A 23,673-nucleotide genomic window follows, 5' to 3' on the forward strand; every position below is an offset into this window, starting at 1 on the left:
TTCTGTTTAAAATGGCTTAGGCATTGTTATCCAAGTAAGAAAACTGAATGAAGCAATCACTGAAAATTGGGAAATTGTGGTAGCAAAGGGCTAGTAGTAAGAATTGAATACAAATATAAACAAATCATAAGAAAAAGATAAAATGATCTTTTTCTCTCTCATAGCAAGGTCTCAAAAAGCTTCCTGCACACAGCTGGGAGGAAGAATGCTAAGTCTGTCAAGATGAAGAAAAATACAGACAATGTGAAATTTAGAATTCGATGCCACAGATATCTTTATACCTTGGTCATCGGGGACAAAGAGAAGGCAGAGAAACTAAAGCAGTCCCTGCCCTCAGGATTGGCAGTGAAGGAGCTGAAATGAACCAGACATGCTGATCTGAACTGTATTAAAATATTTTAATTAAAAAATTTAAAATTATAGATAAAAACCTAACGTTCATAAATATTACTCCTATAATTAAATACATAAAAATAAAAACTTAAAAACTATGTAAAAATTGATGAGATTTATAACCTAAAATTTAAAAGTAATCTGAAATCAAAATAACAAAAGCACTGCATTCCTAATATTCGGTTAGAGTAAAAACTACTATTTTAAGTATTAGATTACTAGATTTATGATTATTTAGACCAAATGTTTATCTTCCAAACCCCTGTAATAAAAGCAAGCAAAGTATTTTCTAGTGAGATAGTATTAAATAATTTTTAAAGAACTGCAATGAAATAAGTTATAACTAGGTTGAGAAACATCAGGCATTGTCTGGATAAGTCAAAATGGCTTTAAAACAACACTTGGCAATCCGTTGAACACAGAGGGGCACCCAAGATGGTACAGGGTGGTTTTTCATTAACAGATTAAAAGGGATACTCAAGGAAACATACTTATATTGTTACCAAGGTAAAACTAAAGCAAAAAAGCTTAAACCAGGATAGCAGTATTGTTTTATATTGAATAAGTCAGAATTAATAGCATAGCTATGGCAGCATTGACACTTTATTTCTATTTATTAAAGTATAGAAACTTATTTCTATTTATTAATAAAGTAAAACAGTGAAATTTTAAAATAATATCAGCTCATGGGAAGTCATGTAGGAAAATATACAGAATCTCAGGCTATCTGAATAATGGAGCATATTAAATCGCTAACTTGTAAAAATACCCCTTCTTTGGAAATATTCATACTTTGTCTACAAAACTGATTATATCAGATATCATAAAACATATTTAAAAATTTAGCCCCCAAATAGTTTATCCATATTCTCATATCACAACCAAAAAAGATCTAGGTTAATTATACATATGAGGTCTCTCCCGAAAAAGTCCAACCATTGTTAATATAATGAGAATTGTCTGCACAACAACATCAATGTAACCTGGCAGCCAAGGAGGGTGGACTGGAATGCGCATGAGTGATCAATGGCCATTCACTGTACTAGTCAGTGGGGGTGGTAGATGCCACTGAGTGGGCATGGATGCTGTGTGGCCATGGCATCCAAAATGACTGAGCGAGTAGAGCAACAAATTATCATGAGTTATTATACACAAAGCACTCAGAACAAAGTCTAGCATATGGTAAGCCTTTGTGAGTCTTTAATATTGTAATTTATGATGTTATTATTGTAATTCGTTTATTATTATTCAAGATGAATTAGCAACTGTCCTCACCCTCAAGAAGTGCAGTCTAAGCGGGGAGGCAGAGGAGTGACTGGTAGTGAAGGCAAAGCACTGCAAGCACAAAGGCAGCCCATGGAGCGCTAGGGCAGGGTGGCTCTTCCTCACTCCTCCCTTGTCAGGGACTGATCCCCTGCTTCAGGCCCAGCACCTAGCCCAGGGGCAGTGTCCTACTAAATTGAAACTCAGCAGCTGAGCTTGAAGAAGAGCTTCTGACATTTCCCGCAGGGCAAGGGGGAGGAGAGGGGAGAGCAACCACGAGCAAACGTGCCTCAGCGTGAGGCAGCCTGCAGCGCTCCGGGAGCTCCAACTGCAGTGTGGCCGACCACAGGGCAGCCCAGCGGCCGCTGACTGGGGCTGGGGTGGGGCATGAACAAGGAGACAGGGCACCAGTTAGCGAGCCCTGCGGTAACCCAAGGGCGGCCTCATGGGGACCCAAACTAAAGCAGGCCGGTGAGGAGGACTGGGGGGGCTGGCTAGCGTGACCCTGGCAGTACATTGGAGGTGCAAACTGCCCAGGGAGGTCTGCCTTGGTGTCCCAGAGTTCCAGGGGACACCCCGGTGGGAACTACTGGGACCCTCATGAGGAAAAGCTTTTGCTCGGATGAGGCAGCACCCTCCATCATCCAGTGATGTTGCAGGACGCTTTGTTCCTCCATCATGTGTTTTTCTGGAGGAAAAGAAATCATTTTATTTCATGTATGGGAATAGGAATGAATGTTCACAGTCAGGCCCCTCCCCGGCCCCCGAATGCTCTTCTCCTCCCCAGGGCTGCCTCACACCGCCGGACCTCATGCTGCCCCTCCTGGATGTGAGACAAACACCTTCTGGCTGCCGGCTAACCAAGGCAGCTCAGGAAGCCAGACGTGAAGCCAACACCTCAAATTCCGTGCTTCCGTAAACTCCATCTGTGGTGTGAGAAATGTCTCAGGATTCCAGGACAAATCTACGCGGTCACAGCATTGCTGCTGGTCACTGCAGGAGAACAAGGGGACATAGTTGGGTGACTGGTAGAAGGCGCTCCACCTCCATGAATTCTGCACCCCAGAACAGTGGCCATGATGCCAAGAAGCATCTCCCGCACAGACAAGCACTCTTGGGCTCCACTGCAATGGGCGCATCTTCTTAGTGCAGCAAACGTTTCTGCTTTCTCCTGTTTGTGGTTTTACCTGTGGCATTCTCCCCTCAAAAAGTAAGTGAAAATGAGCGTCGCAGTATGTCATCGAGCATCACAAATGAACAAATAGAGGAGCACATTGGGCGTTAGCAAGTTTATTTTGTTCATTTTCATTCGGATATGGATTTTTAACTCATAAAAATTCACCACTATCACTACTTTAAATAATCCATTAAGTTGTTCTGGGCACTGCCATCACTGAAATATTTTTTAAAGTAATTTCATTAGTGAGAGCCATCAAATCGCATTGGTAGCACTTTGATCATTCCATCCATTCAATAAATATGCTTTCCTAACTGAGTTGTCCTTCAACAAGTAAGTGCACATAGTCAAGGTTATCTGTCCCCTGTTCTCTTCCTATATGTTCAATGTTAAAATACAATAACATTTATTAAAAGAAACTATAATGAAGCTGCTAAACAGCCAGGTTTACCTTGCTTCAAGCAATACGTATACTTCTAAAAAGTTGCACCTAGGTAGCATTTTTGGCAAATTGTTTTGTATTTTATATTCTTTTAGAAAATAAAAAAAACAACAACACTAAAATCCCTTTTATACATAAATTGAGACTCCCCATGCCAAGTTTGCTTGAAATGAAGTATACCTATAAGAATTTTTTAAATGATGTAAACACTGAACACATTTATAATTGCTTACGCGTTCACTCAACAAATATTTATTGATATGTGTTGTGTGGCAAGCACTACATGAAAGAGCTGGGGATTCAATAGTAAACAAGCCAGAGTCCCTTCTCTAGTGGAGATTATGATGCAGTTGGACAGCCAGACTAAACTAGTAAATAATTGCATGACATGATTTCAGGTAGGAGAAGTGCTCTGAGGAAAAATAATACAGGAGAGAGGAACGGAGAATGCTGGTAGAGGGTGTGTTTTAGACATTACATTAGGTTTCTATTGATGCACAACAAATCACCGCAAACTTCGTGGCCTAAAGCAGCACAAATGCATTCTCTCACGTCATCCGTGGCCAGAAATCAAAGCCTATGGTTGCCTGAGTTCTCTGCTTAAGTCTCACAAGGTTGTAGTCAAAGAGTCAGCCAGGATTGGGTTGAATCTGAGGCTTGGGGTCCTTTTCAAACTCATGTGCTGTTGGCAGAATTCAGTTCCTGCAGCTGCAGGACTCATGGAAGCAGAGCGACAGTGTCTGCAACTGCCCACCCAGGGTAATTGCCACTCAGAGTCAAGGACGGTGACCTGGTCATGAGAGTTAGATCCCACTGAATCACAGGTTCCACCTGCACAAGGACAGTAAACCGGGGGGTGGGGGGGGTGGAGGTCATGGGGCCACCTTAGAATTTTACCTCTTACAGACAGAATGGTCAGGAAAGGGCTTTCCGTATTGGTTACATCTGAGCTAAGACCTGGAAAGAAACATCAGAGCCTGAGCTCTATAAAGGTGACTTGTAGAAAGTGTAAAAGTACATGTGGGGCTGGCTTCTAGACTCACATATTTCTATTGGCCAGTACTATGATAGACACTGGTAAAAATGCGTTATAACAGTTCTGAAATAAGCAGTATGTGCGTTTCTATTTGACCAATGAGAAAACCAAGCTTCCAAGAGATTAGCTATCACCCTCAAGTTCACACAAAGTGTGGTAAGACCAGGGTGTGAACCCAGGTGGGGAACCGAGCCGCAGAGCAGGTCACAGGAATACCACCTGTGCTGTCACACAGGGGACACACTCAGGAGCCCTCGGCGCTGGGTTTAATGCTCCACCGTCACCATTTGAGATTCTTATAATTTTATCTTGAACTAGGTTTTGTAAGAGTACTCCAAGGAGACAATGGAGCATGTGCATGAGCAGAGGGGATGCGCACGACGTGAGAACCTGCCCATCCTGGCAGACCTGTTCACATACAGCATTTGGGGAGCCCCATGGCACAGAATTCCAGTGGACCCATGATGGTGAGAGCCCAGGGAGACTCAACATGAATACAAGGTACGCATGTTATGTCTATGACTAAGTAAACGAGGAGCTAGCTGCCCTGAGAGGGTACATCATTTTCATTCAAACCAGACAGCTTTGGGGATCCTGAAAACAGCTGCACCCATGTGGCCCAGCCCGCGGACAGTGAACAGGGTGGGAGTGAGAGTGAGCACTGGGGAATATCCCTAGAAAACTGAAAATGTATGAGAATCCTAAGCCAAAGATGTGTCTCCAATGAGCTTCCTCAAATAGCAGCACATTGTTCTAGTAGAGCTTTTGGAAAATACTCCTCCTTGGAGGCAATACAGCGCAGTGTAGTCTGAACTCTGGGACCAGACTTCTGAGCGGTGATGCATCTCAGTTGGTTGTATGGGGACCTCACTCTACCAGCCACCACCTCGGCCACCTCCATGGCTGCCTGAGACACTCAAGGGAGGGTTTTATTACAACACTTGCGGGTGAGATACATGTGAGCTATGTGAGATGCATTCCTGGGATGGATGATATTTTAAACTTCATTGTTCATTTATAACTTACTGAAAAAACTAAAGTTTGCTCTTTAACATTCACAAAACTAAGTCTAAAAGAACTTTAAGTTCTGTACCTGGGTTGATGTAATTTGGATTTGAGGACAGATATGACCCTGAGAGCAAATGTCCAGGTACCAGCAAAATTTCCAGGCACTATTTCAGACTTGCAAAGTAGTGGACATGGAAAGACTGAAGTCAAGGTCTCCAAACATTAAAGGGGACCCAGGTAATATCTTGGTTACAATGAAACAAGAAGAGCATTCATTAAGGTAAATGGGTGATATGTTAAAAGGCAAATTGGAGAATAGGATAGCAGAGTAGGGCAGAAGGAGCTGGAGGCCTAAGAGGGAGGAAGGGAATCTGCTGGGCTGGGGGCGGGGGGGGGGGGCTGTGGACACACCCTCTTGAAGGTACATCCTCCCCACCTCTGAAGCCCTTTATGACTCCTCAATGCCGTGTGATGCAGGCGTGGCAATAAAGCCAAGAGCCTGCCCTCTCAGAGCTCAGTTGCGTTGAGCAGCTTTGCCTTTCAGAAAATGGGACTCGACCTATTTCTGAATGTGCTTCAAGAGATTTATCTGTACGTCTTCGCAGAACCTATAGATGACACCCGCAGCCTAACTTACATCTGTGTGCCGTGGGTGCTCCTCCTAATCTTCATTTGCGTGGTGGGAATTCCATCTACCCCAACCTACTGGGAAAGTGAACACACTGAAAAGGTAAGGAACCCTGAGCAAGCCCCAACAGAGTTTCTTTACTGTTGTTCCCCCTTTTATGTGAGTTTGGTTGAGTCAGAGAGACACCAAAGATGGGATGTCTGAGGAGAGACTAGAACGTCACTGTTCCAGGGGACGGGACCGGGCAGGGTTAGGGTCCAGGGAGGACTCAGGTTGCCACATGAAGCTCACACACCATGTGGGTGTGGTGGCAGGTTTCTGGCTAAGATTCCAAACACAGTGAGTCCCTAGTTCTCGATCAAGTTATTTAGAGACTTTGGGATCCCTGCAGGACACCAGAGTTAACCAGCACTTTAGCATGAGTCACATCGTTCACTGAGCCCCCAGCCTTTGTGTTGGGCTGGTCAGGAGAGCAGTGCTGAGCCTCTCAGAGCCCCTGAACAGAGAGGCAGGGCTCCATCCCAGGTTACACGGTCCTATGTGAGGGAACATGGGCAACTGTAGGCCTCAGATTATATGCCTGCATTGAGCAGAGGCCCTCTGAGAATATCCAGTGTGGCCCTCACAGACAAAAGCCTTTCTTGAGCTTTTCAAAGAAGGAAAAATTAAAAACATTTTAAAGCTTTAAATATTGGTAAAAACAAAAACAAAAACCAAAGAAACAAACAAAAAACCAAAAAAGTTCTATTAATTAAAATGAGCTTGTTGGCTCAGAGAGACATTATTCTTGAATAATAAATATCTGCGTTTCTTAGGGAGAGGATTGAGAGAAGTGAGTCCCAACCTCTCATTCTTTTCTTTCTGTTCTCAGCGTCGGACCAGAGCCAAGAGGAGAAGGAAAGGTGGGACATTGAGAGGTAAGGCTATGCCTGTCCCGCCCGAACTCCCAAGGGTGACCCCCCCCCTCTCTCTTTTCCATGAGGTACCAGGTGCCTGTTCTCTGGCAGTTGGTAGATACAGTCCCTCTCAGAACAAAGAGCCCTCGGAGGGGAGGCTCATGCAAAGACAGTCAGAACCTGAGACTTCTCAGATTCTCTGCTCTGCTGTCCTTGGGTAGGAAGCATCACGGACCGGGGCAATGGGTGTTGCCCAGTAGATGTCCAGAGTCAGAACTCCTGTCTCCTGACTCTGTGAAGGTACCTTGGCTTCGGACTGATCAGATTCCTCTTTGTTGTAACCATTGACCTCTCTGCTTCACAGAGTGGTTTTGAGCATCCAATGAGATAATGTGTATAAAAAGTACTTTATAAATGAAGCAACGTGGACATGGGGACCTTAGTAGTATCATTGAGCATTTGACTTCATACTAATTCTTGGGGCTTTCAGAGTCTACTCTCCCAATGGTCTCCCATTAAGGGACCCCTGTGCAATACCTATGTGTCTACCTTAATTATGTGTAACCCACTCTCCTGGTTTCCCAGGTTCAAGATATTACCACAGGGGAAAAGAGAAGAAGAACACGGGGCTAAGTTCTGTCCTAAAAAGGTGACTAGTCTTTCCCCCCTTTTCTTGGTCTCTCTTTAGCATGTTCTATGCAATTCCAGGGATTCGGTGTAACCTTCCATAGTGATGGGAGGAGGTTGCCATGGGAACGGGAATGTGAGTGAATGCCTTGGGGTGAGTGCTGCTGAGTACATTGTGGCATCATGGATGTGGAGCAATGTGAAGGGGCAGCAGGCTTCAGGTGGCCCCACCCCACCAGGCCAATAGGTCCTTCTTTCCTTGTGCTGGTCCTGGCTGCAGCTTTGTACCTCCTGTCTCCTGCAGCCCCCTGGGCCAGCATCATGATACCATCAGTGTTCATCAACATGTATGTCCAGACCCCTCCTGTGAGGTGTATAATCACACAACTGCTGAGCTCGATCGGCTGCCGGTCTCAGAGGCCCTGGAAGATCCTCCTCCCTCTGTGTCCCCTCTGGCTTCTACAGCTCCCGTGACTGAGTCATCATCATCCACTCAGTCCTCTGCCTTCTCAGCAGTCCCTCCGGGAGACCTAATCCCACCTCCTCTGCCTGAGCCTTTCTCACCACCCCCCTCTCTTCTCTCTCCTGACCAAAGGGCTCCCTTGGGTAAAGTTTTGTCACCCTCACCACCAGGCCAAGCTCTGCCTCCAGAGCCTTTTCCTCCTCTGGAACCCAGATTCCCAGTGCACAGTTCCGTACCTCAACCCAAAGACTCTTTCTCTTCAAACCTGGCACAACGGGATTTCCATAAAGAGTTTCCTGACATCTATTCTACAAAGACTTCTCCTGGAGGAGACGCTGCTGTCAAACTTATAGGTCCTAGATACCACCTGTTTCTCAGCCCTGATGAGCATGATTTGGCACAGCAGTACTCATATCTTAAGACCGGGGAGGACCATTTAAAGCAAAAGCTTTTCTGGGGTCTTCCATCTCTGCATAGCGAGTCCTTGCCCTCTGCTGGCCATGCCTTGGGTGACTGTCCCTCAATCTTTATTTTTAATAGCGTCTCCAATGCCCCTACAGGCCAAGAACCTCCAGTACTTCCTGATTTCCTACCTCCGTCCTTGCTTAAGGCCCAACCTCAACCCTTGTCTCAAACCCTGCACCAGTCCCAACGCCAACCTGTCACTCAGACCCAACCACAGGTCCACCTTCAACCCCCACTCCCAATCCCTCCATCCAGTCCCATAACCCAGGATAGTGCCTGTGGAGTGCAATTTCATGGACCCCAGAATGAATTAGAACACATCAGCTCATCTGAAATTCAACACCTAGAATGCAAGGTATTGCCGAAGACACAGGAAAGTTTGTTGGGCTTACCCTCTGTGGTTCAAAAGTCTACAGAAACCTTCCATGCTCCAGCTCCCACCTGTCCTTCTTGCCAGCCCTCTGAGGACTATATTTCAGTTTCCATCGATCCTGGAGAGTTTCTACTCAACAGTGAACTTCAACAGAAACTTGAGAAACACCTTAAAAGGAGGACCATCCACCACAGGTGGGGCCTGCCCCGCAGGATCCACGAGTCTCTGTCACTGATGAGACCAAAGAAGTGCTCAGACAGATGTGAGTCAAAGAACAGTTATGGCCTCTCGTGGATGTCTGAGTATAAGGGCCAGAGTAGCCAGCCAGGAAGCTTCCGTGAGAGTGGCTCAGAAATGCTTCAGCCAGAGGAGCCGGGGACAGATGAGGAGCAGAGACAAGAGAATGATCGAGAAGTTTCGTTGAGTGACTCAGACAGCTCCTCAGGTAAGGATGTAGGGTATGGCTCTGAGAAAGGCTTAGCCATGATGAGTCCATCAAAAGAAAATGCAGTGATGTCATGGCAGAGTGAAAGTCAGAAACAACTGGAAAATAACCTGAAACTACATCTCAGCAAGAAGCTTGATGATATCAGTGAGGGTCAGCTCCCTGGGACTGTGCATGGTTCCTGGCACACTATGGAGGAGACTCCTTCTGTAACGTCCCACATCAAAATAGAACAGAGGAGTCTGCCACCACCAGTGGGCAGGGACTACTGTGTGGACACATCCCAAGAGCTTTCCTTCCTGGTGTCCGGAGCACAGCAGTTGCTGGAAGCTCATATTACCAAGTTTCATGAAGAGACATTACAGGGCCTTCCTGCCAAGGTCCTTGAATCCATGGAAATCTTTAAACTGAGAGATACTTCATCTCATTCCTCATATGATTCCCACTCCTCCTCCTCAACCAACTGGATTTCGAAGGTGAACTCCAAACCTCGGGGCTTCACGCCCGTGAGAGGAAGCCCTAGAATCCTTTATGGATTAGGACAGAGAACAGAAACAACCACTGTCCTGAATACTCCTCCCCCTGCCCCCTCACTTGTGGGCGAGGAAGGACAGGGGACCCTGAAACAATCACCCTCTGATAACAAACACGAGGTTGTAGAGGAGGCTCAGAAAATTTGTGGAGCCAGACAAAATGTTCTGCCTGTCACAAACAACATCACTGGCAAAGCAAGGCAGAGACATTTTCCAATAGACAACACTCACCCGCCAAAGCTGCCTGCAGGGCAAGCCGGGGCCAGCCATGAGCCAGAGGGCAAGAGTGTGAATTCCAGTGGCAGAGCAGAAATGCAACTGGGCAAAAGCACGGAGGGGACAGCAGAACCTGCTTCCATGCCCACCGTGTCCGGGGAGATAGTCAAGGCTGAGGAGCTGAATGGTGTTCAAAACAAAACCAGTGACACCTTCACAACCAACGAGCCGGGAATCTCCCGAAGAATAAATGTTAATGAGAGCAAAGAAACAACTGCGGTGACTACTAAAGTGCCCCCACCAAAAACACCAGCTCCCCAAGATCCTACATCTTCAGACTTAAACAAGCAACTCACTGATGAGTTCGAGTTTAAGCTGGAGACGAGAAAGAATAGACAGGCCCAAGGCAAACCCACTGATGTGTCCCATGAGACTAACAAAGCCTCCCTGCCTCATGCTCAGAGTGTCCCCAGGGTGGACATGGGACTTTCCCAGGTGCTGCGTGTCCATTTGGAGAAGAGAAGAGCCAGTATGGAGCAGCAGCAGGAGCCTTGGGTCCCTGAGCACATCTTAATGTTGTGCCAGAATAAGAATTTGCCACCAGCTACAGAGAAAGGGAGTCCCACAAGCCCCAGATCAGAAGAGCTTGGTGCAGGGGATGCAGGGTTGGTAGCATCCCAACCTGGAAGAGTGAGAGATTCTACTCAGAAGATGGTTGTGAGCAAGTCTTCCCAGACCCTATCACAGAAGAGACAATCTCTTCCTGATACTAATTTCATAAATAAAATCAAAGCATTTTTTAAATGGCATAATCCTGAGGTGAAAAGCACAAAGCAAGAAGACCCCCAGGTAAAGGGCAGCTGCATAGCATCTGTGCAGAGCAGAAGCCCAATTAGAAGGAGAGCAACCTTTACTGGGATGATGGACGCAAAGAGAGCCATTTTAGAACTCGGGAAGTTCCCCGAGGAGAAAGTGGGACCTCAGCCCACAGGAGCTACCGCCTGCCCTCAAGAGCCCCTTTCCTCGGCAGTGAAGCTGGGGACAGATCAGCAGAAGGCAGCAGTGCGGGCCCAGGCGCAGCCTGTCCACTCCAGGGCCCCCTCCTGTAAGTCCTCCCGCCAAACAGCCATCTTTCCTGGCCAGAGCTCTATGAGCAGAAATGAGGACAGACACCCCCAGAAAGTTGGGGCATTAAAAGACCATCAATTTCATCAGAAGCAGCCCCAATCTGTGCCCTCCAGGGGGATTGTGACCCATCCGAGCCCCACCTGCAGGCCTCACACTACCTCCTGCTGCTCTCACCACTGCAGAAGGCACTTGTGTGTAGAGATCTGTGCCTGTGATTTAGACAGTAAATCCTATTCTGTAATTTCCAGGCAATTCCTTCCTTATGGAGAATATTGATTTGCCTAATAAATGTTTCCCTGCTAATAGTGCTATCTTTCCTCTGTACTGTGTTGGGGGCAAGGGTTTTGGGTATCTCCAGGCTTGTGCTTAAAGAAAAGGAGTTCGTTCAGCTCCTACTGATTGCTTCCTTTGGCTTCCAAAGTGACCAGTCCCTGGAGCACTTGTAGAGAAGTAGATATCACATACCCTCCCCGAAAGCCCACTTCCTCCCTGACGAAGTTTGAGGAGATGAGCTCTGTCTCCTTCCTCGTAGCTTAGCCTTAATGAACGTGGACAGAAGCCCACAGCCCATACCAAACCCTCACGGAAGGTTTTGTATCCTTGAGAAGAGCAGGGAAGACAGGCCTTCTGTATCTGGAAAAGGTCAAGGACAGAATGTTTTAGAAAATATTAGTGAAGAGGAGACAGTGGCTTAATCATTATTTAGAAGTCCATGATCAGAAAATGCCACAAGTGGGTGAACCCTGAATGGGAGTGTTTGGGGCGATATTGCTGCAGTGGATCTTGGGCTGGTTGGGGTAGGGTCTAGGAACAGCACAAATGCTGCTTCCATATCTTTCTGGTGGGTCATGTTCATGTGTTAGGGAAGCATATTTTAACCTTGACACTGACATATATCTACCGAAGGTCACCTTGGGGAAGTGGTTCCCATCTCTGGACATTTCTTCAGGCTGCAGGATTGATGACATTTCTTTTCCTGAGCAAAAGCACCACTCAGCTATCAGTGGTAGGAATGTTAACCAGGCAGACACCTACCTCCCAAGGTAAAATAAAGCTGAGAGTAAGGACAAGATACCCTAGAGTGAATGAGGAAGTAAGAACAAATGAAGAGGGGGAGAGTGACCTCGTGGGTGGACAAAGGTCTATAAGCTTCATCAGCCCCACACAGGGATCCTGTCTTGCTCCCGGCTTCCTCACACCGACGCCAGCTCCATCTGCCGTGGCTGAGCAGAGCACCGCACAGCATACTGATGCCTCACACCCAGAGTACGTGGGCTGTCCTTGAGAAGTAAAGCAGTATTTGCACGGCATCCCTGCCTTTGGGAAAGGGGAGCTGGTGCTGCCTTCCATCCGTGCTTGAAGGAAATATACAGGAGCTTGCCCTTAGTGTGTACAGCCCTCCTGTCCGGGTGGAGATGCCACCTCGGATATTCATGACTTTGGTGGTGCTATAATCTCCCAGAACACCAGCAGCTCACAAACCAGAAGTGAGCTCTAGGCTATGCACTGGGGTTACGGATATTTGAGGGCTCACCACAGACCTGCATGGAATGCTTTTTTTTTTTTTTTTGCCAAACCTGCTACATACCCTTACTATAGCAGTCTGGAGGGAAGCCATCTCCACTTTCATACACTGAAACACAAAAGTGGAATGAATGTCCTAGTGAGCACTTTAGGTAGTTTTCCTAGCAAGCCTTGTGAATCCAGAGGGTAAAGAAAAATTAAATACAAAAACCAGATGTCCAGCACAGCCTCTCTCTCTACCACATTTGTATCTTCTTGTCCAGACTGATGACATTGACCGTACAATGTTGGAAGCTTGGTGTCACAGAAAAAATATGCAGATTTTGTGAAAGTCCTACTGGGGAAAAATTGCGGAATAGGGCTCACGGGGCAGGGAACTTGAGGAGGTGAGCAGGCAGGGGAGGACTCTAACATCCATGTGCATCAAGCAGCCAATGACCCAGCCTCCCAGCTCTTACATCATGTCATCTTAGGCCCCTTTGCCTCCTCTCCAGTGCAGTTACTGCCACACTGTAGGGCTTATTCCCAGGAACACCTCAGCCATCAGGAATAATGCAATCCGACCTTCCACCCTGTGGCCTTGTTCCCCTATCCTCCCATCATAGGTGCCCCTTGTTAATTTTTCAATGCCAAGACATACATTTTTCCACTTACTCGCTGTCAATCCACAAAGCCCTTGTCTTCTTTCCTCACCAAGGTGGACTTGATGGTCTTTCTGGTTACTAACATTTAAAAAAGCTCCTCTACAATGGCCCCCACCCCAGTTCCCTTTCACTCTTCCTGTCTGGCAAAATTTCAAGTCTGTGATTTTCCAGAAATATCTTTCTATAGGTAATGGCTTACTCTTGGATAAAATCTCACAATCGATTCTACTGATGCCCCTGAACTACTGGAAATTATTCTTTCATTCCACAAATAATGATCCCATGCTGACTAACATAAGAACAAAAAAAAAAAAAAAATGGCGTTTAGGTCCCTGTTTCTTCAGTCCATTCTCTCCCCAAAGCTACTCAAATCTGTTTCAAATCTCACTGGCCTCACATTGAGGCATCTCCACATGCCCAGCAGGTGAACTGGGCTATACGCCATGAGATGGGAACTTTCCAACAACACTTTTCACATTCTTCCTTTACTTGTTCCTTCCCAATATCAAAGGAATGACACTTCTTGAAATCATCTTGTGGACAGACACCTAAATGCCCATCTTGTTGGGCGAGGATAGACTGATGCACCCTTGCTTGTGAGATACCCACAATCTTTTATTTTTTTAAGCCTGTTAACACAGAAATGTTTAAACATGCCTAAGAGCAGCTAGAACAATGTATCTTCCAATGTACCCTCACCCAACTTCCACAATTACCTCTCGTCTGTGTAATACATCCCTTTTTACAATACAATAAAGTGGAAAAGCCTATTGAAACATCTTGCCATCCATCTTTCGGACACATGCTAGGTGTCCATGTCAGAGTTCTCATTTTTATTTCATATTTATCACATGTAGAACACACTTATGCACCACAGATGTAAACAGTAGCAAGCTTTTAAAGATTTTGGCAATCAGTTCTGCTCTGCCTTCTAGCCAGCCCCGAAGAGCCATTTGAGTGAATTCTTCCCTCAATTTCATGCAAGCAGTAATCTTATAGAGTAAATCCAGTGCACAATATTGCTGTCCCTTAATCACGCAGTAACTAGGCCTACATGCTAAATGTACAGAAGTAGAAATCTACAGAATTGGCATCACTATATGTGTTTTCAAATGTTAAGAAGAAATTTTTTTCCTGTTAAACATGGAAATGACTTAAACACAGTAGATCAGACACACTGATCTGTTTCTTCCCAAAATGCCATTAATAGTAAAAGGTGGGATGAAAAGATGCTCAGCATCACTAGCCATCAGAAAAAATACAAATCAAAAACACTGTGATATAGCAACAGACACACAAAGAAATGGCTAGAATGACAAAGTCAGGTAAGTGTCACTGAGAATGTGGAGCAAGTGGAGCCCTCATGGGTTGCTGGTGGGAATAAGAAAGGGTACAGCCACTTTGACAAATAGTCCAGCACTTCCTCAAAATATCAAATATGGAGTTACCATATGATGCAGCAATTCCTTGTCCACACCAAAACTTGTAAACAAATGTTCATAGCAATATTCAGTATTTATAATAGTCAAAAGGTGCAAACAACCCAAAGGTCCATCTATTGATGAATGGATAAATAAAACATGGCATATCCATGCAATATAATATATTTGGCAATAAAAAGTATTAATACCTGCTACAACATGGACGAACCTTGAAAGCATTATGCTAAGTGAATAAAGATGGTCACAAATGATCACGTATGATTCTATTCACATGAAATGTCCAAAACAGAGAAAACTAAAGAAACAGAAAATACATTAGTGGTTGCTTAGGGCTGGAGGTTAGGGAAGGAAGGAGAGGAGAAGGATTATAACTAAAGGTTATAAGATTTTTTTTTTTTTTTGAAGTCATGAAAATGTTTTAAAATTGACTGGGGGTGAACATATCTCTGAATATACTAAACCCATAAAATTATATACTTTAAATAGGTGAATTGTATAGTATATGAACTGTACTTAAATAAAATTAGGATAAGGAAAGGATTTTAAAAGTAACTACTTGAGAAGGACAAATAGAGGAGAGGATAAGACATCAGATGTCAATGCAATTCGGGAAGACAGGAGTGCAGGTGAGGAGAGGTGAGCGACACCAGACAAGAAATGAGGAGTTCCATACATTAAACATCTTGAATTTTTGTTTTTATTGTTTTTGTTTTATATTATGTATAATTTTTAAAACCTTTAATTCTTTTTTGGGAGCTGAGACCTTCTCCAGTAGTTGATAAGATCCTTTTGGACAGTGAGCAGGCTTCAAGTGCACGGTGGATGCCAGCTTTCTTGCCTGGGGCAGAATCAGAGAGTATTTAGAGTCGGATTGCACACTGCTGGGGTCTGGACATGGCGGTGGTAGTAGCTGTGGGAGCCAAAGCTAGAAATCTCAAAGGTCAGGTAAAATTCAGAAAAACAATCCGTTTTTAAAATGTATTTATTTGAAAATAATTAATGTTGTAGAAAAGGTGCATGCTTGGTAAAACCATAAACTCTTTATCCAGATTTATTTGCTAACATTTTGACACATTTGTTATTTCTCACCTGTCTCTTTTTATATCTGTTTGTCTTCTTCCCTCCCTCCCCCTTCTCCCTATATATGAATGCACACACATATATGAAAAATATGCATGCATGCCTGCATACTTGAGTTCACACATCATGTACTTTATATTTACTGTATATTTTTTAAGAAAAAAGATTCTTTTACATATAGTACAATTATTGCCTTCAGTACTTTAATATTTGGCATAAAACTTTTAATTAATCTCCCAGTCACATTTTTTGTTAATTTATTGAGTAATATCTTTCATGGCTTTTTAAAAATCTCCACTCCAGGACTCAGTGTAGAGGCACATACTGCACTCAGTTGTCACATGTCCTTATTCTCCTTTAATCCATATCAGGTTCTTAGCCTTCTTACGACAAGATTATTTTTTGAAGAACGTATTCAATGTGCCATTTTTATAATGATTTCTCACGTGGAAAATTTTTTGGTGTAGTTTGTCTTACTTATATTTTAAAGGGTGTTTTTATGGCTCTGAGTCTTAGGGACCTTCAGGACAGTCAGGAGCAGACTAGCTATAAGAAAAAAATACCACATGGACAACAGGGTGAGGATTGGCTGTGGGAGAAGGGGTGGGCAGGGTGTGGGGAGCAATAGGGGAAAAATTGGGACAACTGTAATAGAAAAAACTAAATAAATTCAAAAAGAAAACAATACCACAGGTATAGGCTAAGTGGAGGGATTTTTCTGAACAGAGACACCTCTGGCAATCAAGGGAGGGTGAGGGAGACGGGGAGGCTGAAAGTGCTCCTTGCTTTGGTTGGAGACTACGGTGACGCAGGAGAAGACATGCAAAGAACGGAGCTTCATTACAGGTAAAACATCTTCATATGGGAGGGAGAGGAAGGGGGTCTGGGGCCAAGACTTATTCATCAGACACAGGGAGGGAATGCAGGCAAGGAAGGTAAGAAAATGACACGGGGCTTCATCTCAGCAGTTTATAACCCACATAATGAAGCTGTAGACATTGTAACTGTTAGAGGATCAGCTGGCATGGGGACATGAAATACGTACGTATACAATAGCAACACAAACTACATTCTTTCAAAAGGTATAGAGATACCAATAGGAATTTTGGTGAAAAGTTACAGAGTAAATGGGAAAAACAATGTTTAACGTTTCATAGAAGTAACCATCGATGTGATTAAAAAAAACCAAAAACCATAAATGGATTGCTAAATATAATTATAGCTGCGCCCATTAGAAGTTATGCAAAAGAGAAGGCCACTCCATAATCAGGATGAGCTTGGTCCTGTGTGCTGTGGACTAGCACAATGGCCAAGTAAAATAATTTAAAATGTTGTGGGGAGAGGAGGGATTTGACAGAGAGAAGGAAGAGTGAGCAGCAGGCCTAGACACTGTGTGGGTATAAGGGGCTACATTTGAGAATTAGGGGCTCTTTGGGCTATTAGGGCCGAAAGGAATCTTGGCAGAAAAAGGGTCACTAAAGATTTTAGAGATGTTTGCCATTGGTGCATGGGGGTGGCATGCCCTCTTCTCACTCTCCTCTGTGATGCTTTCTGTTCTTTGGGACCAGCTGCTCTGCTCTCTCGTGCTTTCTCAATTTCACTTTTCAAACCGAGGCCATCTTCACTTGCAGACGAGAACTACTAGGACCCTCATGAACAAAAGAAAAGGTTTTGCTCAGAAAAGGCAACACTCTCCATCTTCCCAGTCACTTCGCAGGACACGTTGCTTGTCTAGCATGTGCTTTTTTCTGAGTAAAAGAAATCCCTTTATGTCATGGGTAGGAACAAGTAGTAGTATCAGAAATAAGTTGTGCTAAAGCCTTCATCTCTATTTTGAAAACATCTTTAGTTTAAAATAGGAAGCAGGTTCTTGACTCTTAATCGATCATGGCTAAAAAACCATGACCTTACTTAGTGAGTTCACATCCAGTTTCCCAGTTTTTAAATCTACTGTAGCCAGGCGCTCTGACTACAGAGGGGAAGGACAGGGGTGTTAAGCCATGTGCTAAAGAATTCCTCAGTTGAAATACTTTTCTCCTGTAAATTTGTTTTCTTTAGCCAGTGTTTGCTGATTGTGAACCTGACTAACTACCTTATGTATCATAGGTAAATGACAGCATTCGATATTGGGGTAAGGAGTTTTTCTTACATAGTCTTAATGGGGAGTACTTAATTGTTTTAGACTGGCTGAATGTTGGGGAAGTCTGTCCAGTACATTTGTTAAACTTGAATATTACTTATCGAGGCATCCTTTGGACTCACAATTTACTATGAACAAAAACTGTTTACATTTACTCATTTTGTTCTAATATTGCATTATCATTAAAAATTTTCTAATGTTTTTAAAGGAGACTACTGTATTTTAAGATAAACTACTCTCTCCTTTGACTACAGTATTTAAAATAAATAAAATTGGGCGCAGGCAGTGCTCGCGGCTGCGGCGATGGTGGCGGGAGGTTCGGTTGTCGCCCGTTGGGGACGTGGCGGCAACCGGCAACGGTGGCGGGAGGTTCCTTTGTGGCCCCTTGTCCGCGCGGCACCAACGGGCGATGGCCGCGGAAGGTTCGTTGGTCGCCATCCACCTTCAGAGTCCTTATAAACACTTCTTACCCCAAACCTCTTTCAAGTAAGACATTTCACCCACCTTTGCATTCTCTTCCACTTGTATCTCTTTGCACTGATGAAAATTAAGCAATTGCCCAAGTACAGCACAGGCGAGACGGTTCTCACTCCAGCCAACCAGTGGGCAACCCAGCCAAAGTGTCATTTCAGAATGTGTTTCCTCAAACCACTTCTGGTGCCAAATGGCGTGTTAAGTTCCCCCAGGAAACCAACTCAGAAGCTGAGATTTGTATGCCTGTAGTTTCTGGGGAGTTTTCTCAGAAACACTCTACCCAGAAACAAGCGAAGCAGAACTGTGTAGAGAGAAAGGCTGGACTCAAATGCAGTTGCAGCAGAGACCTCACCCACTTCCTCAGGGAGCTCTGAAGCTAAGGAGAGGCAGTTTAAATTGTTCTCAACTCGGGCAAGGAAGCTTCATCTCTACTCCCGTTTCAACCTGTCGTTGGGCCGAGCTGACCTCTCCTGCAAGTGGACCAACCTTCAAGAGGAATGGGGTTACCTAAGTAGAAGAGAATTCCTCAAGGCCTCACCTGTGAGCTATTTTAGCCAATACACCCAGCACCTGCGCAAATGAGTGCTCCTTCGCAGGATGGGGCGGAGACAGATCTAGATCATGGAGGTACATCCCTCTCTCCATCCGCTAGACTGTGCTCCCTAGCAGGAAGCACGATTAAAGTACCATGGGCGTGAAGTAAGGAGTACGAAAGCTTTGTAAATAAAGGATAAGGGGTCATAGATGTTGAAAAAGCATAAGCTTTTTCTGTGAATAATTACAAATAATTCATTTGGGCTGAAATACAACATGTGAATAAAGGGTATAAATAAGTGAAAGATGCCAAAAATGTAGTGGGTTTAAGTGGGAAGGAAGTCAGCTGGACCACAGAGTGAGGGGCTGTGGTTAACAGAGGAAGAGCGTTAGGCTCTAGTTATTAGTCGATAGGAATTGATTTTTGATTTGATGACAAACTTTTCTGAATTGAAGATGCCATAAAACATTTTTCTGATATTGTCAAATTTAGTCTATTCATAGCTCGATTTCAGTTTGTAACACATTTTTATGTATTTTAAAAGGTATTTACCATACTTTTATCTCCTTCATTTCCTCTTTTTAAATATATATATATATATATATATATATATATATATATATATATAATGATACATTGCACACTTCCTTTATGAACAGAAAGAAAGAACTGAGTTCCTGGTTGGCTTGTGAAGAAAGGGATTTGCATAGAAACAGCCTACAAGGAACAATACATTTGACAGTTTTGAATACACAATAACGTGATGATTTTCATATTGTTCTTCAATTATCTGAGAAGTATAAAAACCATTAAGCGAGTCATTAAAGTTAGAATGAACATCGGGGAATTCGCTCTAGGCAGAAAACGTTTCTGTTGGCAGAATACTGAAACAGCTGTAATTATGCAACTTCTCATTTCTATTTAGCTAAACTTTATTTAAATTAATATAACTTTGCCTGTTCCCCTGGAATACCAACCCCTAAAGATATTTGGTAGCAACATAGTATAATCTAACAGAGCACTAAACTCAATTTCTATGTCTTCTGATACTGTTTTTAGCTCAGGATGTGCTGACATGGGTTCCTGCAGCTCCATCTCCTCTCTGCTTTACTTTGGAACAACTTATGATCAGCAATTTCTAAAACTGCTTTCTAAATGCTTTAAGAAAAGTGGCATTTCAACGTTAAATGCAAGAAAATCAACAATGGCAGCAAGTTTACTTTTTCATGCTCTGTTTCTTATAACTAGAACCAGAGCATGACTCAAGTTGGAATGCCTTGACAAATTATCTGCTTACTTTACATTTATTAATAATAATGCCACACAAGCCAGGACAAGGGTCTCAGGTCTGTCCCTCCCCACACTTGCCCCTGGTGGGGGAGATAGGTTGTTAGCACACTAACATATCAAAGGGGAACTTTGAGAAGCTGTCTGTACTGACATATTAGGAAGAGAATACTTTGTGTTATAGCAGTTTTTGATGAAATAGAACTTGCTGATACAACCTCAAAGAATGAAAACCCACAAGAAGGGCGGTGGGAGTGGGGAGTCTGCCAAGTACATAGGCAAGTCTTTGATTTCAAATCAGCCAGAAATAAATAATAAGAAATGTTTGCATGGTCCTCTGGACAGTGGGTGTACTTGTGATCAACTACCGGGCATGAAAGGCTCGCTCTGGAGATGTTTTTCATCATACGAGCATAAAGGCAGAGTCACACTTAAACGGAGCAGTGCTTTAAAGTCCATGAATCATTTTCCCATCTTCAACTCATTTGACCATTATAATAATCCCAGGATGACTCCACAGTATACAGATGAGAAAATTGAAGCAAAACAAGTCATCCATGATGAAATAATGACTAAGTGGCAGCAGAATCAATATGAAGCCTAAGTCACCTCTTCCAAACTGTGCTAATTCCACTCTCCCATACTCTCTCTGCTTTTTAAGTTTCAGTTATTTGATTTTCCTAAGTTGTAAGTTAGTATAAAAGACATATCTCACCTTCTTTTCCTTTTCTACTTTGAGAAGTCATGCTTTAAGAAATGATGCGGTGCTTTTGGTTATATCTCTCACATCAATACCAGAGACACAGAAACTGAATCAAAATCTCCAATTTAAAATGTACTTTTGCACCAACTGAGCACTGGGGATACAACAATAAATAAGTGAGAAGTGGAAAAATAAACTAAAATAAACGAAAACCTCCAGAGAATACGACATCACCTACGTTCTGTTCTTACCAAATTGTGACTCTAATCATAATTTGAATAGGAATATTTCCCCAAACAGCTCGCCTGGACTCACCAAACTTTTCAGTGTCATTACAGTCTAGAAAAGGAGGTAACTGTTTTGGATTACAGTGTTCCCTCACTTATCCTGGGTATTACATGCTAGGTGAAAATCCGCGAAGTGGGAACCTTACATTTATTTTAGTATTTATATATATATTTTAAGGCTGTATAAGCCCTTCCCACACACTTATAAACCATTTCCACTCCCTTATTAACCTTTCCCACTTCCTTATTAACCTTTTCCACACTTTTATAAACACTACTTATGTTCTTAAACATATTCTACACTCTTAAACTTATGTAACTTTAACAACATACGTATACAGTATGGCAAAATCCCATGATATGGCAAAAAATATGTGATAAATAATTAAATATAATATTTTTAAAAATCCCATGATACAGTGAGGCTGTGATAAGTGAGCCACGATATAGAGAGGGACTACTATAATGGAGAAAAAGAGATACGACAACTAAATGCTATGTGTGACTGAGCCTTGGATCAAGTAAGGGGAGAAAAAAGACATTGTTGGGACAATTGAAGAAATTTAAGTAGTGAGAGAAAATTGCCTGAGAGTGCCCATAGAAGACATACGCAGAAGAATATAGAGGTGAAGCATCAAGAGGTCTGCAATTTACTTACTTACGCATGGTTCAGAAAAATTATATAGATGTAGCCATATATAGATACACACAGGTGTGTGCAGGTGTATTTATATGTGTATTGGGATGGAGAGAGAGAAAATGTGGCTAAGAGGTAGCAAGTGAGTCTAGGCAAAGGCAACCATATATGGTTGTTCTTTGCATTATTCTTTCAACTTTTCTGTTGGTTTGAAATCAACATACAGAGTATGGCAAAAATAGAAACACCACTACAATAAAATTTATTGAAACATTAAAGTAATTTGATTTATAGTAATTTTGTATAAATTATTAATAATAATTGGAACTTTGATAGAGATGCTACACAGTATTGGATTCTGTACAAAAGGGCAAAACTTTATGTTTTGGGATAGTAATACTTTATATTGTTATTTCTAGCATGAGTATTAAGCCTGTAATTCAGTGGTAAAAAATAAATAAAAGATGGAAAGAAAAACGAATAAAAGAAGAAAAAGAAGAAAACAAGGAAAAGCATATTTCTGTCTTCATTTATTAGTCCTACATCTTGCTAATATTTAGTTATTTTTCAAGAATCATTTCCAACATCTTTTACTACAGAGGGTCATAAATAAAGACCCCTACCTTTTCCTCTTTCGTTCTACCCTTGGAATCCTTTGTTAGCTCACGACATAGTCTATCTGATATTGAGCATGAAGTGGTTAAAAACTATATTACCAGCTACTGTTTCTGGGGAAATCTTGAATGATGTAAACAGACATTTAGGCTAGATGCTGGTTGTATTGGATTATGCAGGTTGTATTGGAGTAAACTTCCTCTCCCAGCAATCTCAGGGCATCTTTTTACCTCTTCATATGCCTGGCAGTTTGTGTTTGGTAACTGAGGAATGACAGAAAAGGAAAGGTCCAGAAAAAGAAAAGAGAGAGTGGGTAGAGGCTTTGTTATCTGTTCCCTCTTCAGCCCTCTGGTCAGACCTTGACAAATATTATCAAGTGCTGAAATGCATATGTTTTTAAAGTTCTTCAATTAAAAAAAAATTGGGGTCTCTAAGAGGGGAGAGATAAGGAGATAAGGGGTACAAAAGCAGAGGAGAGCCTTCCTTTTACCTCCGAATAGAACCCAGCACAGGGCTGGCGTCATGAAAAGAAAAAGTCAGAGAACGTTGAGAGACGGCACAATGACCTGAACACTGGCATTTTCCTGATGGATGAGGGCTTTCCTAGAAACTCTACAGGCAAAGAACAGACGCTAAGGGAAATTGGAGCACAAAAGAAAGGGAAGACACAAGTATGTGACCACAGCTAAGACAATGACCTGTGGGCACCAATAAGGGGTTCCTCTGTGGTCTCCTTGCAGAGGTCCTACTTTCGCCTTGGGTATGTTTGTTATAGAATAAACTTTGGTGTTACCACGATACCACAGGACAAGAATCATGATCTTGCATAAATGCTGGGTTATGTTCTTAACTCACGTTCCTAACAGGAATTTTCTTGTCCCACCAAAATAATTTTCCAATGCCTTCCTATCACCAGAGAACACAAAGAATGAACCCTCATGGAAAATGTCTCTATCTGAGGGCTGAAACACACCCATCGAATCCTAATCAGGTTGGGAGGACAGAGAGTTGCTGTCCCCACAGACATTATTAACCGATTTAGCAAGCATTGCTTATTTGGCAGAATGTATTAAAAGGAAGAAAATCCTCCCACAGACATCACTGATAAAGGCTCCTTAAACAGAGACTGTACTTAGGGCAGTTGAAAAGTCAAAACGATAAAGAAAGTTCTCAAAGCAAGAAGCCGACGTCCCAGAAGAGGCAGAGAGACAT

The 23,673-nt window shown here is 43.2% G+C and overlaps 1 protein-coding gene across 1 annotated transcript; it reads left to right on the forward strand.

The window, feature by feature from the left end:
• The first annotated feature begins 2,043 nt into the window (after positions 1-2,043).
• On the forward strand, positions 2,044-12,453 carry LOC150002557 (spermatogenesis-associated protein 31D1-like). The gene is made up of 9 exons (XM_090284991.1): positions 2,044-2,082; positions 2,444-2,571; positions 3,968-4,034; positions 6,819-6,864; positions 7,429-7,492; positions 7,775-8,753; positions 8,856-9,216; positions 10,996-11,070; positions 12,383-12,453. The coding sequence occupies exons 1-9, from the start codon at positions 2,044-2,046 to the stop codon at positions 12,451-12,453; spliced, it is 1,830 nt and encodes a 609-aa protein (XP_090141117.1).
• The last annotated feature ends 11,220 nt before the right edge of the window (positions 12,454-23,673 follow it).

Source organism: Furipterus horrens, unplaced genomic scaffold (assembly GCF_987537825.1).
Source record: "Furipterus horrens unplaced genomic scaffold, mFurHor1.1.pri manual_scaffold_8, whole genome shotgun sequence".
Classification (NCBI taxonomy): Eukaryota; Metazoa; Chordata; class Mammalia; order Chiroptera; family Furipteridae; genus Furipterus; species Furipterus horrens.

Coding starts and splice junctions, on each gene's coding strand:
- LOC150002557 (XM_090284991.1), top strand. CDS start 2,044: ATGAACAAGGAGACAGGGCACCAGTTAGCGAGCCCTGCG. Junction 8,754..8,855: donor TTCAACACCTAGAATGCAAG/GTATTGCCGAAG, acceptor CCTTCTTGCCAG/CCCTCTGAGGACTATATTTC. Junction 9,217..10,995: donor TGACTCAGACAGCTCCTCAG/GTAAGGATGTAG, acceptor TTTCCTCGGCAG/TGAAGCTGGGGACAGATCAG.